This window comes from Lontra canadensis, unplaced genomic scaffold, assembly GCF_010015895.1.
Source record: "Lontra canadensis isolate GAN:19392208 unplaced genomic scaffold, GSC_riverotter_1.0 scaffold18, whole genome shotgun sequence".
Classification (NCBI taxonomy): Eukaryota; Metazoa; Chordata; class Mammalia; order Carnivora; family Mustelidae; genus Lontra; species Lontra canadensis.
This window is the reverse complement of record NW_022631012.1, coordinates 3,930,688-3,944,338: the sequence shown is the minus strand read 5'-3', so window position 1 is coordinate 3,944,338 and position 13,651 is coordinate 3,930,688. Positions and strand designations below refer to the sequence as shown.

Genomic DNA, 13,651 nt, shown 5'->3' with positions numbered 1-13,651 from the left:
AATGGGGCAGCAGGGAGTAAGAATTCTAAATATTTCGAAATAGTCACATTGCCATGCTCGATGCAATTTTCTGTGACTAAAAGAAAACTAGGCATTTGGGTAATCTCCCAGTTAAAACATGGTTCAGGAAACTTAAAATAGTTATTGTCGCCCATGTGTTTTATTCCCCTATTATGTAAGATTTACTTTAATCAGTTAAGACAGAAGCTTAAAAAAACTATCACAGAAGTTAAAAATGGAAAATGAACTGAAATATTACTAGACTGGTCCCCTGCTTTCAATTCAATGTGTACCTTTCAGAGAGCTAAGCATTTATTGCAATAATAAGAATGCAAAAATAAAGTTACTTGTTACTTACATTTCTCATCCAATCCATGACAAAATACTCTGTGCTCATAAACACTTTTCCAAGGTGTCCAAGTTAAGTATTTCATGTCAATTCCAAATTGCCTTATAAACAGACTGTGATAAGTCAACTAATTCTGACAAGACAACACAACTGAAGGAGAGTCAGACTGCTTTAAATTTAAGTTCAAAAGAATTATTAAGTAAAGATATCCAGAGTTTCTAAAAGAACAATTAGCTCCCTGTTACCAATTTTTTTTTGAGATCATTATACTTAGAAGTGTGATACAAAATTTAAATGCTTAAAAGCTGAGAAATTTTGATAAGTCCATTTTTTAGTTACTGAACTACTGGATTTATGCCCTACTGATAATAAAATACCAGTAGAACATAACCTCATGAAACTTCCAAAAAGATTACATCCCCAATATTTCAACTAGACACGTGACTACCACCAATGAACACATATTTAGATAAGAGCTCCTGTACATTTAATCCTCATACCAATCATATGAGGTATAAGACTTTCCATTTTAAAAATTACCATTATCATCCCCATTATACAGATAAGAAATATGGTAGTGCAAATACCTGAACCCAGGACTTCAAATTCAAAAACTTCTGCTCTTTACCTGTACAAAGGACTACAGGTGAAATTTCCTGTGAGTGATGGGTTGAATTATATTATCTATACTCTGTTACCAGACGTGGTTACCAAATTGTGACAAAGCTAATCTGAATTAGGTGTTAGTCTGAGACTATAGGGAATGGCCTAAGAACCTAGGCAAGATAGGATTGAAAATTCCCAAGCTACTTTTAAGTGTTGAAAATATTAAATCTATAATAAGATACACTATGATTTTGGGCATTGAAAACCACTAGTGATCTACTACTATGGTTTTAACCCTTTCTCTGTCTCTGCATATGTCTCTACCTATGACACGCTGCCGTCCAAACCAGTGGCCCTCCTTAGGGCAGTGATTCTTAAGGTGAAGAAAGAAATATCCTTCTTTCCATCAAGGGACCCGCCATAAGGGGTAGAGTGACTGAGAGATTTTTCCCTTCCCTCTAGGAGTTATGTTCCCCCATCCCCAACATTTAAAATCCTTGTTCTATAGCAAAATAATAAATCACATTTACTGTGATTTATCTGGGGAAGACACTATTCTATGGACTCAACCAATCCTCACAACCAATTTATAAACTATATTAAGATTCCTATTTTATATATGAAGAAAGTAAGTCTCAGATAATTGAAGGCACTTACCCAAGGTTAAATATCTAAAAATGATAGAGCCTTGCTTTGGACCTAGAAAAGCTGATTCCAAAGATTAATCACCACTCAATCACCACATTATAATGCCACTCCTTAGTAGGCTGGAATAATTATAAGAAAGTCATTAAATCAAATGTGGAAACACTCTTCAAAATGATATTACAGTGACTTCACCAAAGTCTCAGGGAGGAAAATTATTTTATAAATACAGGAACAATCTAAAATGTATCTTGGTTTATAAAACTGAACTTTGGGCCTTAGGCACTCTTTCTCTCTCTTTAGCCATTTTTTTCCATAATTTTAAATCTTGCTCTAAATAACTGTATTAACTAGTCTGAGTTGATCCCAAATGCCAAAGTGCCACTGTTGTATAAATCATTTATGTCTACAGCACCCTTTTGAAAAAGAATTTAAATGACCTGTTAATAAGACATATCACTTATTTGATTATTCTAAAAATTTTAAAGGCTAAATATCATATAAATGAAAAAATATGACTAAATTTAATGACACAGATAAACCTCATAATTACAATGTTTAGCAAAAGAGGCCAGATACAAAGAATATACATGTATGATTCAATTTACATGAAGTACAAAAACAGGCAAATTGGTGTTAGCATTCAGAACAATAGTTACCCTTGGAATGGAGCACAAGAGTGTTTCTGTCTCTGCTACTATTCTGTTTCTTGATCTGGCTGATGGTTACATAAATGTGTCATTTAGAGAATTTCACTGAGTTTTATACCTTTATTTTGTGTACTTTTACACTATATATGTCAAATTTGAATTTAAAAATTACATCAAAAAGGAATACTTTATCCCAAGCTGTCATTCTGCTATTTGTAATTTAGCACTACTTTCTCTTTTTCAAAAGATAGGATTAATTTGCTTCATAAAGAAAGTAAACAAGGAGCACCTGGTTGGTTCAGTCAGTTAAACGTCCACCTTCTGCTCAGGTCATGATCTCAGGGTTATGAGATTTAGCCCTGCATTGGCCTTCATCCTTAACAGGGAGTTTGCTTGAGATTCTCTCTCTCCCTCTACCTCTACTCCTCCCCTACTTAAGTTCGTGTGCATGCATTTTCTCTCTCAAATATATAGTCTTTTTCTTTTTTTTAAGATTTTATTTATTTATTTGGCAGAGATCACAAGTAGGCAGAGAGGCAGGCAGAGAGAGAGAGAGAGGGAAGCAGGCTCCCTGGAGAGCAGAGAGCCCGATGTGGGGCTTGATCCCAGAACCCTGGGATCATGACCTGAGCTGAAGGCAGAGTCTTAACCCACTGAGCCACCCAGGTGCCCCAAATAAATAAATAGTCTTAAAGAAAAGGAAAGCAAACAATATTTCTACATAACATTGTAAAGTTACTCTTTTCCTAAATATGTTTTAAAAGTCATATTTATTGAGATATAAATCATAGACACCAAAATTCATCCTTTTAATTTACTGAACCATGATACTTGACAAGCACATACATTTGTGTACCCATCACCACTGTCAAGATATAGAATAATTCCATCAGTGCCCCAAATTCCCTCATGTCCATTGCAACACTGCCACTAGCAACACTGACGAATTTCCTGTTTCTACAGTTTTGCCTTTTTCAGAATGCTATACAAGTGGAATCATATGGTATGTATTCCTTCAAGTCAGTTTCTTTCACTTAGCATAATGCATTTGAGATCCATCCATGTTTTGCATATGTCATTGGTTTCTTTCTTTCTATTGCTGAATAGCATTATACTTTGGCTATATGTGATATAGCTTTGGCTATATCACAACCGAAGAACATTGGATAGTTTCTAGGTTTGGTGATTTTGAATAAAGATGGTATAAACATTCATGCATAGGTTTTTGTATGAATCTGAGTGATAGATTTTGTTTTTTCTTAATTCCAAATTGTACTTTCAACTGCACAAAGTATTTCCTATAGTGCCTTTAGTCTATGGTAATTCTGATGCCTAGAGAATATACCAACCAGCTCAAAATAATATTAAATCAGAAAATGAATCAAATTAAACAAGAAACAGCTTACAAAAATAGATCAACTTTCACAAATTCCTCTCTTAAAAATATTTCTTTTGCAGTAATCACAAAATTAATAAGAAATGTTCTATTAAAATTCTAGATTAGTAAATCAAAATCCTATTTAAATTGTATAAAGTTAAAATTCAAAGACACTACTGATTTGGATTCTAAAAGTATAACAAATAAAGAAAAGGGGGTTAAGGAATGTGGTTTGAAAAGTAGCATTGTATGCTTATTTCATAACTCCCTAATTTAACATATTATAAATTTCACCCAACCGGTTAGTATTTTTTATCCATGATAATTTGGAAAGGATTTGAGTGACAAAATGGAAACATGGTGGATGTTACCTAGCATGTTGTGGTAAAGTGGAATGGCCCGTCCAAGGATAATAAATGCAGTCATGACTAGTGGGACCGCTACACCTGCAGGCAATTACAGAACAGAAAACATCATTCTCCATTCACAGTGGCATGCACACACATGCACCAGTGCTCACACAAGGAGCCTTGGAGGAAGAACATGGGAAGCAAGCACACCAAGTACCTATCCATCAGGCCGATGCAGTCTTCAATACTTGAGCCTATGCACCTGCAGAAGATCCAAATTTAAAAAATACAAGGAAAGAAAAATTAGTCATTTTTGAAAAAAGAATCACTAAGATAAACCTAATTGTTTCAAATTCTTAATAATGGTTTTTAGACAATTTTGGAACACTCTGAATTTAAAGCCAGTGAGAAGATTATTGCTTGATGGATACAGAGAAGTAAGTTGCCAATACCACCTAATGGAATGCAAAGAAACATGTCCACAGTAAAGAAAATTGTACCCTGTTTCTGTGGATAACTTCCAAACCCATATAACTCACTTCTAATACCTTTAATTCATTTGCATCATTCATGAGTATATGTCTTGCTAAATAACTTGATATTTCAAAAGCTATAATTGGTTTCATGTATACAGCTTCTTCCTAAAAGGACTTAAGCTTAAGTAAAACTAAAATCAATAAAAAAGGAAACATGAGCTATTCAGTATAATATAATAACCTGATGTTAATGCTCATTAAAGATTGATTATGGCAGAAAATGAGTTAATATGTTTTAATGCTATTCTTATGGATACTTTACATAATCACATTATTCCATTCCTTGGTTGTGACTGTTTTTAAAACATATTTATCTGTAAACATGAATTCATTTAAAAAGCAAATTAACTGGTTACACCACATTCCAGTTTATCTTGACACTCTCTTTTTAAAAGAGCAGACAAACAGAAATAGGTTTTTAAACTGCCATCATATTTAACTGAAACAATAACAAATAAATAAATACTCTCCAAGGAAATGAATACACTAAGAACCAGGTCAGTAAAGAATTTACTGAGATCAACATTTAAGTGGAATCATAAAAGTACACAAAATCCTAATGTACAGTCCCTAGAATTGCATTTTGAAGTATTATGGAAATATTACTTCTCCCATCTTCCAATGGACTTAAATCGGATTTCTTTCCCTTCTCTCTCATCAAATACATGTAGCTCCAGTGCATTATCAAGATTCCCTCTACAACTATGATTTATAGAACTGTCTCATTCTGCTGATCACAATTTTTTTCCCAAACTCTAGTTCTAAAACTGAAAAAGAAGCTGAAGTTAAAATCACCATATAATGAAATAATAAGATGCTTGTGTATAAGGCCAGACTGCCCATTATATCTTTAGATAACTCTTAACATTGGTGAACTAATATAACTATGTATAATAATAATTAAGTCACTGTTTCCTTGCTTCACGAAGATCTGCTATAACATTAGTACTAGTAGAAAGATGTTTTCTTTTTGAGGATGGGTTTTGAACTCGCCAGAAAAAAAAATTCAATATACAGAAATATAGAGAACACACCATGAAAAAAGTATTTTAAAAAAGCAAGTGGGAAATAAAAATAAAAATTTATAGCACATAGCATTGAATTAATATTATAATCCATAACCAAAACCATTTTTTAAATGGAAAAAGTAACTACTATAAAATATTTCCAAATTGTCTTATATTGTTTTCTATTTATTTTATTCTGAAGAACTTATTTTTTCTAGGTCCCAAATATATCTTCTTCAAAATGCTTTTTTATACAGTATTGCTATTTTGTAATATTAATAGTCTGCTTCTTATTTCCAAGTAGATATACACTGAAAAGCTATGATTAGTTTGCAGTCTGTGTGTTTATAATAAACTTTGAAAGATAAAATATTTGAAAGTGAAATTCAACTTGAGGGGAAAGTGTGAATAATGAAAGATCTTTATTCATCCATTAAAAAAAAATAACCGTTTGCATGCCTACTAAGTGTTGCTACTCTTCTAGGAGCTGGAGGGGAAAAAAAAAGATGAATTAGACAGTTTTCCTGCTCTTAATGAGCTCATAATTTAATGAAGGAGACAGATGCATAACCAGATGTATATTATATAATGTGATAAATATAATAAGAGACATGAAAGAGTGGCTTAAGGGAGCATAGCAGAGGGATGCTTGGCTTCAGAAATTCGTGGTAATCCTCATGGAGAAGACAGGATGTTGAAGTTCAGGGTGCTGAGAACCAGAGTTAGAATAGCAGTGATTTCTAAGGGGTAAGGAACAGCAGGAATAAAAGCATATATCTGAGGCAATGTAGAGTGCACATAATTCTGAATAGTCAGGGAGCAAAACATGAGGCAACAGGGAGAGGTAAAAGAAGCGAGATCATTAGACCGGAGTCAGAATTTGAAGGCAATTTGCTTTAGGGGCAAACTTAATGGAGAACCGCTGCAGGGTTTTAAAGAAGTAATGGATTTACTGCACTTGTGTTTTACATGGACCTCTGCCCTGTGAAGGCTAGTCAGGTGGGATCAGGTAGATTGCTCTGGCACAGAGACTGTTTTAGTCTATGTAAGATGAAAAAAGATTAAACTTGGGAAATGGCAACTAGGACAGAGGTGGGGGGGGCAGATTCAAGAAATAACCTTGAAAACTATAGAGGGAAAAAGAGAAGCTGATGGCTGATCTGATGATAGAAGAGGAAGAGTCAGAGGAATTAAACATGACTCAAATGTCCATCTATGAGAGTAGTAATACCATCAGAGAGAGAAGCCAAGAGGAGGAACAACTTTCTGTGTGTGTGTGTGTGTGTGTGTGTGCACGCGCGTGTGCGCACATGTGTGTTGGAGGAAGAGGGGTTGATAATTTCAGTTTTATGTATCTAGTGTGGTTGTCCTGCCTTTGGGTAAGAAATGTTCCTTGCCAACTGGAAAGAGGGGTCTGTGGTGGTGGGGCAATGATCAGTGGTGATAAAGATAGCTGAAGAAAGATCTATAAAGTGAGAAAAGAGGAGCCGAGACTGAAACCCAAGGAACTCCAATAATCCATAAATGACCCAAGATAACCACCTATGCCAAAAGCATGAGAAAATATAATTGAGTATGAAATCAGATAATTGCAGCATTGTGGGAGCCAAATCATGAGAGACTTCAGGAAATGGGGTAATTGTCAACGTTAAATGCAAAGAGAGGTCTCATCAAATAAGAACCACTAAGAGCATTTTAGTTGTCATTGTTGAGGTCACCAGAATTCCGGCTGCTGTGAGTCAAGAAACAAATCGGACATAAGAGAATAGAGGCAAGGGAAAAGGGAGGTGAGTACTGAGGGGGCAGGATGTAGGGTCAGGAAAGTTCGTTGAGTGGATTGTGTAGGATATTTGAGATTTAAACATATTTACAAGCTGAAGATGAAAGAAAAAATGGAAGACAAAGAATAAGGGTAAGGCTGAAGCGGCCCCATCTTTTCTAAATACAAGTATCTATTTAAAGATGTGTACTCTATTTCAACTATTTTGACTTTATTTAGAGCTTTATTAACTATCACTTGCAATTTATATTGGTTCAGCAAGATCACAGAATAATGGAAACATTAAACTTTTGAAGAGTCAAAATCCGAAATATGAGATCAAAAGAGGATAAGGAATATGCAACACTCTACAAAATCAGTGGTACAAAGTAAAAACTTTACAGGAAAATCAGAAACCGTAACATGTCAATAAAAATATCTGGAATTCTGAACACCAAGATGTGTTGAACATTTGCCACTATTTACTGATTTATAAGTGCTTTGATGTACTCATATATCTAACATAGTTGAGATATTTTAACAAAATCTTATTTCTTTGGAATTTTGAAATGGAGGAATATTTTAAAATTTTGGAATGGAGGAATATTTAAAATTTCAATTAAAAGAGTTTAGACAAAAATTTCACTCTTCTTTCCTTCTATTAGTGAAAAATTTTTCAGTATATAAATTAAAAAATATAAAAAGGGTTGATAAGAAAGAAGGCATATAAGGAATTTAATAATATGAAACCATGATTCTAATATTAACAAACATATTCAATGCAAATTTTCAAAGATACCTAATGAAAAATAAATTTCCCAGTCCAAAACCAAAGTTAAATTGGTATTTACCACAGACTCAATGATGTTAGTGTAGAAAATGTAGCAATTGCCATTACAGAAATTAAATTACCTACTAAATTTAGTTCACAAGTCTTTTTAAAAAATTTCTATCTTGCTAATTTCAAATATGAAGATCATTCTTAAGTTTTAAATGCTTGCTCATCATTTTAAAATATGGGGAAGTGTCTCCGATGTTAAAATACGAATTGTAAGATAGAAAACTCACTGAACCATGATTCACTAGTGGTCAAGAGCTGTGTCTTACTCATTTCTGAACTTAGCTATCACTATATCTCATACATAAGAGGTGTTCAATATAACCAAGCTGAAGAATGAAATCAGAAAAGGCTGCCAAAATAAAAGTCCTCTAGGTAAGGAAGGGAAGAGACATTGTTAGCTGATTCCCCACCCCCTGACCACCACCTCTTTAGTGGTATTAATGAGAATATCCTGATAGGTAAGAAATGGATAACCTATTTTAAAGTAACTAAAGCACTTATTAGAGCCAATATATTTAATGTACTTTCAAAGTAATAAAAGTGCTTTTAAGGTATTACACACATAATTTTATTTTCAGAAAATCATTGAATAGTACTCAAAGTAAGAACTTTCCTTCTTAAAAAAAATGTGACTTAAGAGACTATTTCCATTAACATCGTTCTTGAATTATCCAGCTGACATAATATCGACATATAAAAGAAAATCTGTTTTCCAAAATTGGCATGGTGAGCTCACACTCATCCATAGGTCAATTAGTACATATGTTTAGGATTAAAAATAGTCATTTGTTACATCATCTTCATTGTCCCTTTGATCTTTCTAGGGAAAGATCTTATCTCTACATGCAATTTGAAGAGAAGGGACTATTTTCACAGAACACCTCATTGCTTCACTAAAGGATTTCAAGGCACAGTGGTGGACAGCAGTAGTGTAGAGTGGGATTCAGGAATTTAGGATTTCTGGGGTTGGGACCACAAAACTTTCATGAAGTGAGTGAACTTGGACAATATGGAGGATATTAGGAAAAGGATGGCAGGAGGCTAAATGAAAACAAATACAAGAGTCTTCAGGGCTAAATCAGTCATCCCAGAATCCATTTACCTTGGAAGATACCAGGGAATATAACATTCAAATTCTGTTTCACCATCATTCTGCAACAGTTGATTCAAAGACATTTTGGAGTTCCTAAATGATCTGGTCGGATTTGTTCCCTTTATACCTTCATCCTCCCTTTTTAGCTGACATTTGGTTTTTGTTGCTGTGGTAAATTGATCTCTTCATTGTCCCGACTTCTACATTCCCCCACTATATATATGTTCTTTTATTACATAATCATGATTTCAAAGGGCTGAGAGGAAGACACACCAGCCATACACCCAGACTATGGCTCTGTGATCTCACTTTCATTTCCCTAATGGCTTCCTTGTAATTAGATTTGCAAAAATAGCAAAAGGTCTCATTTTGAATGGCAACAGCTGTTGACATCAACATTATATTGAATAATTTACTGGTTTAATTTTAGCTGCAAAACAATAAAACCCTCCTGTGGATGAGTATTTTAACAGGCAAAGTTTTCTCTTTCTGTTGCTGACTCTTCTGCTCCAGGGGTGCCAGTTGTTTCTTCATGAAATACCCTTAACCCAAGTGTACCAAAAACTCGCAAGGGGAGAAGTTTATTCCTTCTAGTTTCCTTGAAGCAAAGTGTCTATGTGACTATTTCAGTATCCTCAGTCGATGCACGTATGTGTAAACCAATGAGCTGGCATTAGCTCTTCCAAGCTGCATTTGAATTTGAATGACAGAATATTACTTTACCTTTTGAGGACCTGCCACTTCACAGAGTGACTTAAGCTGATTTCTTGACCTGTAGGAAATTGTAGCAGCATCTGCAAATTGATGTCCTCTTGGCAGAAAATGATGTTGCTTGCTTAACTTCTTCAATATCCCCTAGCAGCTAGCTCTTAATCTGGCAGCAAAGTATGAGATTCCATAAAGAGATTTTCTGCCAGATATAAAGTACCCGAGATGATTCTCAACAACCAGTGTCTGTATCTGTATGTGGGTGTGTGCACTTGTGTGTGGGCACTTATAAGGGAGAAGAGGATTTATGGACAGAAGGAGAATAGAGTACGTTAAATTGTCCTCAAGTCTGAAATTAGTCACGTTCTGGAGGAAAGAAAAAGAAAAGCCCTTACTAAAATAGATTTGCTGTCTTTTAAAAAATTAGGTGTTGGAATATGTTAGATGAGTCACATTATTTCTTTCAGTTCAGTGCTTTTCTTCTTTCTGTAATATGTCTTTGTTTTTCAACTGCTATCAGTATCAAAGGTAACCTAATTATTATTCATTTTATAATGCATCCTTTTGAAACAACAGAAAACTATGTACCCATCTTTGAGTTGTCCTATAATGGTCAAAGAAATTCTAAATTATAGGTTAACCTGCCATAAAATTACTTTCCCAAAATGTATTTGTGATTTTATTGATACACATATCACTAAGTTCTCCCCACGCACATACACCTTTTTTATCCTGTTATCATTATTTTGCATATATTTTGTTGAAGGAGTAATTCAAGGCAGTATTTAGCAAAGAGAGCTTTCCTCACCTTCAGCTGGTTATAAGAACAAAGAAACATAAACAGGAAGTTTCTGCTAAAGATATATGAAGCACAAATCTCAAAAGTCTGATGACTATCTTGTCTTTTCTAAGATATCTTCAAAACCAAGTAAAATTTGGAAGAATTTCCACACTCCATACAAAGTATACTTGCCATCAGCTGCATAAAGGTGTCAACAAAATGCATTTAGCTAAGTGTTTAACAGAAATATCTGAAAGGGTATACATTTGATTGCATAAACCATTTTCTTAGAAGGTATTCCTCTTTAAATCATATTTACATATTATCATAAAACATATTAACATATAGTTGAATAGAGTAATATAAGGAAATAGTATATATTTAGTAGACTGTGTCAAGGGTAAAGATACTGTGTGATGAAGTCCTTGGTCAGCAAGGATGCTTACCCTTGGGTGCAGTTTGGATGACATGGGTGACACTCCCGATCCTGATCAGCATACTTGAAAATGAAACTGTTTGTCCCCTGTAAACCATCTGGACATTTTTCCACACAGTTCGGGCCATCCTTAAAATGAGAGCACTTTGTGCAGTTGTCAGGTCCCTGAAGTGTGAAAAACAAAACAATGGAGGAAGAAAAATGGATCTTGTTTCCTCTAGTGCTCATGTGGTTTAGTTCCTGAGACTTCAGTGAGTGGTCAATCTTCCCCTATGGAACCGGAGAGCGTTTCCGAAACTACAAATGGGGATGTCACTATTGCAGCATTTCAAAGTAAAAGTGAGATGTAAACTTTCCTTTGGTTGTCTATGATTATTTGAACAACGAATTTTAAAATGTACTGTGGTTGAATTATTAGTAATTAGTTCAGGCAAATAAATTTCATCTCAAATCAGCTTGTGATAATGCTAAAACTCGCATGTCTATTTATAGGGATTTTAGTAAATCACAGTTCAATACTGAGAGCACAATAAAGACACATTCTGATGAACGAATATCAAAAGCCCAAAATAATGAAGTAGGTGCATGCCAAAGAAAATTATCTGGAGAAACTTATCCAATAATAAAGGTGATAAAAATAAGAGCATAATAAATTTAAATAGAACTAACTACTTTGTATATTTATGTTGATAATATACAATTATTTTCTAATATGCAGAATGGTAATAAGCAATAATAATATACAAATATGTTTAAATGTCATTTAAAAAGTAAAATTTAAAACTCATATTAAACATAAAAGAATTTTATGGGGTGCCTGGGTGGCTCAGTGGGTTAAAGCCTCTGCCTTCAACTCAGGTCATGATCCCAGGGTCCTAGGATTGAGCCCCGCATCAGGCTCTCTGCTTAGCAGGAAGCCTGCTTCTCCCTCTCTCTCTCTGCGAGTTTTTCTGCCTACTTGTGATCTCTGTCTGTCAAATAAATAAATAAAATATTTTTAAAAAATAAAAATAAATAAACATTAAAGAATTAAAAAAAATGAATTTGGATTTGGTGTTGAGGATAGTAAGCACGAAAGAAATGTTAAGTAGTCTACCACCAAATCAAAGAAAATTGAGAATATTTTGATTAAAAATGCTATTTTCTTAAAAGATGCCAATATAGGGGCACCTGGCTGGCTCAGTGGGTTAAGCCTCTGCCTTTGGCTCAGGTCATGATCTCAGGGTCCTGGGATCGAGCCCCACATCGAGCTCTCTGCTCAGTGGGGAGCCTGCTTCCCCCTCTCTCTCTGCCTGCCTCTCTGCCTACTTGTGATCTCTGTCTGTCTCTGTCAAATAAATAAATAAAATCTTTTTTTAAAAAGATGCCAATATATTTATATATTTAGCTATTTTAAATAATGATATTACCTACTTAAAGTTCACTTTAAGTTGGTAAGTTTAAGTTGGTTTAAGTTTAAGTTGGTTTAAGTAAATATTAAGTAAATATTGACTTTAAGTTGGTTCTCCCTTTAAAACATCATATTGTCTTAGGGTCCTCTTTTCTTTGACTACTTTCTGGAACTTCTTCCCCAAAAGCTGTATGTCCATATTGCTAGACAATTATGATAGTTCACATTAAACACAATTTAGATAAATAAGTTACAGTAAGTACAGAGGGAGATAATTAATTTTATTAGGTTTATAATTATAAATTGTGAATTTGGGAGTCAACAATAACCAAATATTTCACAGAGCTATGTTTTAGGCAGGGAGCGTCCACTCACAAGAGTCTCTCTACAAATGTTAATCCAAAAGCAGTCAGACATTGCAAGTTGGTGATAAAAGACATCAGGAAATAAATAAATATATTTTAAAATTTAAAGATTGAGGTTGCTAATGAAGAACAGTGGCATAAAGAAGAAAAAATAATCAGGAGGAGGTTTCAGGAAACTCTGGGACTGGTGAGGTTCAATCAGGCACCTATTTCACTATTTTGATGTGAGACTTAGAGCTAAAAGAAAATTATCCTATGAAACCTAATCCCCATTTAACCTGAAGAGTTTGCTATTGGTAACTTCTTATTTCCTACCAAAAAAGAACACTTTACACGCTTCCAATTTTAACATCTGCTCATGGGTACTTAGGCATGTGATGCCATCTACTATACAAAATCATTTACCGTGCAAGTATGCTCGGTGGCATGACTTATTGTACAATACAAGGGACATGCTGATGTCTTCTTACAAAACACAAGAATAAAAACCAACTATGAGTAAATTAGGCAGTTATAGTCAAAATTAGAAATTAGGCATTATTTTTCTATAAAAATTTTCTGATGTAAAATAATATCCAGGTAAAATCAGAAGACACAAAATACTATGAAACTAAAATTAAAATCACACTTAATGTTCAAGTATACTTCAAAAATATGTTTTATATGTTCCCTTGTTTTTAAGCATCTCTTACCTATTTGATTGTATTAACACGATACAAAACGTAATGTTCTAAGTTGACATAACTAAAAAATGTCC

The 13,651-nt window shown here is 34.0% G+C and overlaps 1 protein-coding gene across 5 annotated transcripts in view; it reads right to left on the bottom strand.

Annotated features, from left to right (window-relative positions):
- ERBB4 (erb-b2 receptor tyrosine kinase 4) overlaps positions 1 to 13,651 on the bottom strand; it is a 1,133,152-nt gene that overhangs the window by 234,952 nt on the left and 884,549 nt on the right. For 2 of the 5 annotated variants that reach the window (XM_032859888.1, XM_032859890.1), the window contains exons 15-16: positions 11,150 to 11,304; positions 4,196 to 4,240 (exon numbers count right to left, since the gene is read on the bottom strand). In XM_032859888.1, coding sequence (XP_032715779.1) covers positions 4,196 to 4,240; positions 11,150 to 11,304 — 200 coding nt within the window. Of the gene's footprint in view, positions 1 to 3,999; positions 4,075 to 4,195; positions 4,241 to 11,149; positions 11,305 to 13,651 lie in introns of all 5 variants that reach the window. The other 3 variants (XM_032859887.1, XM_032859889.1, XM_032859886.1) reach the window with 2 other exon arrangements.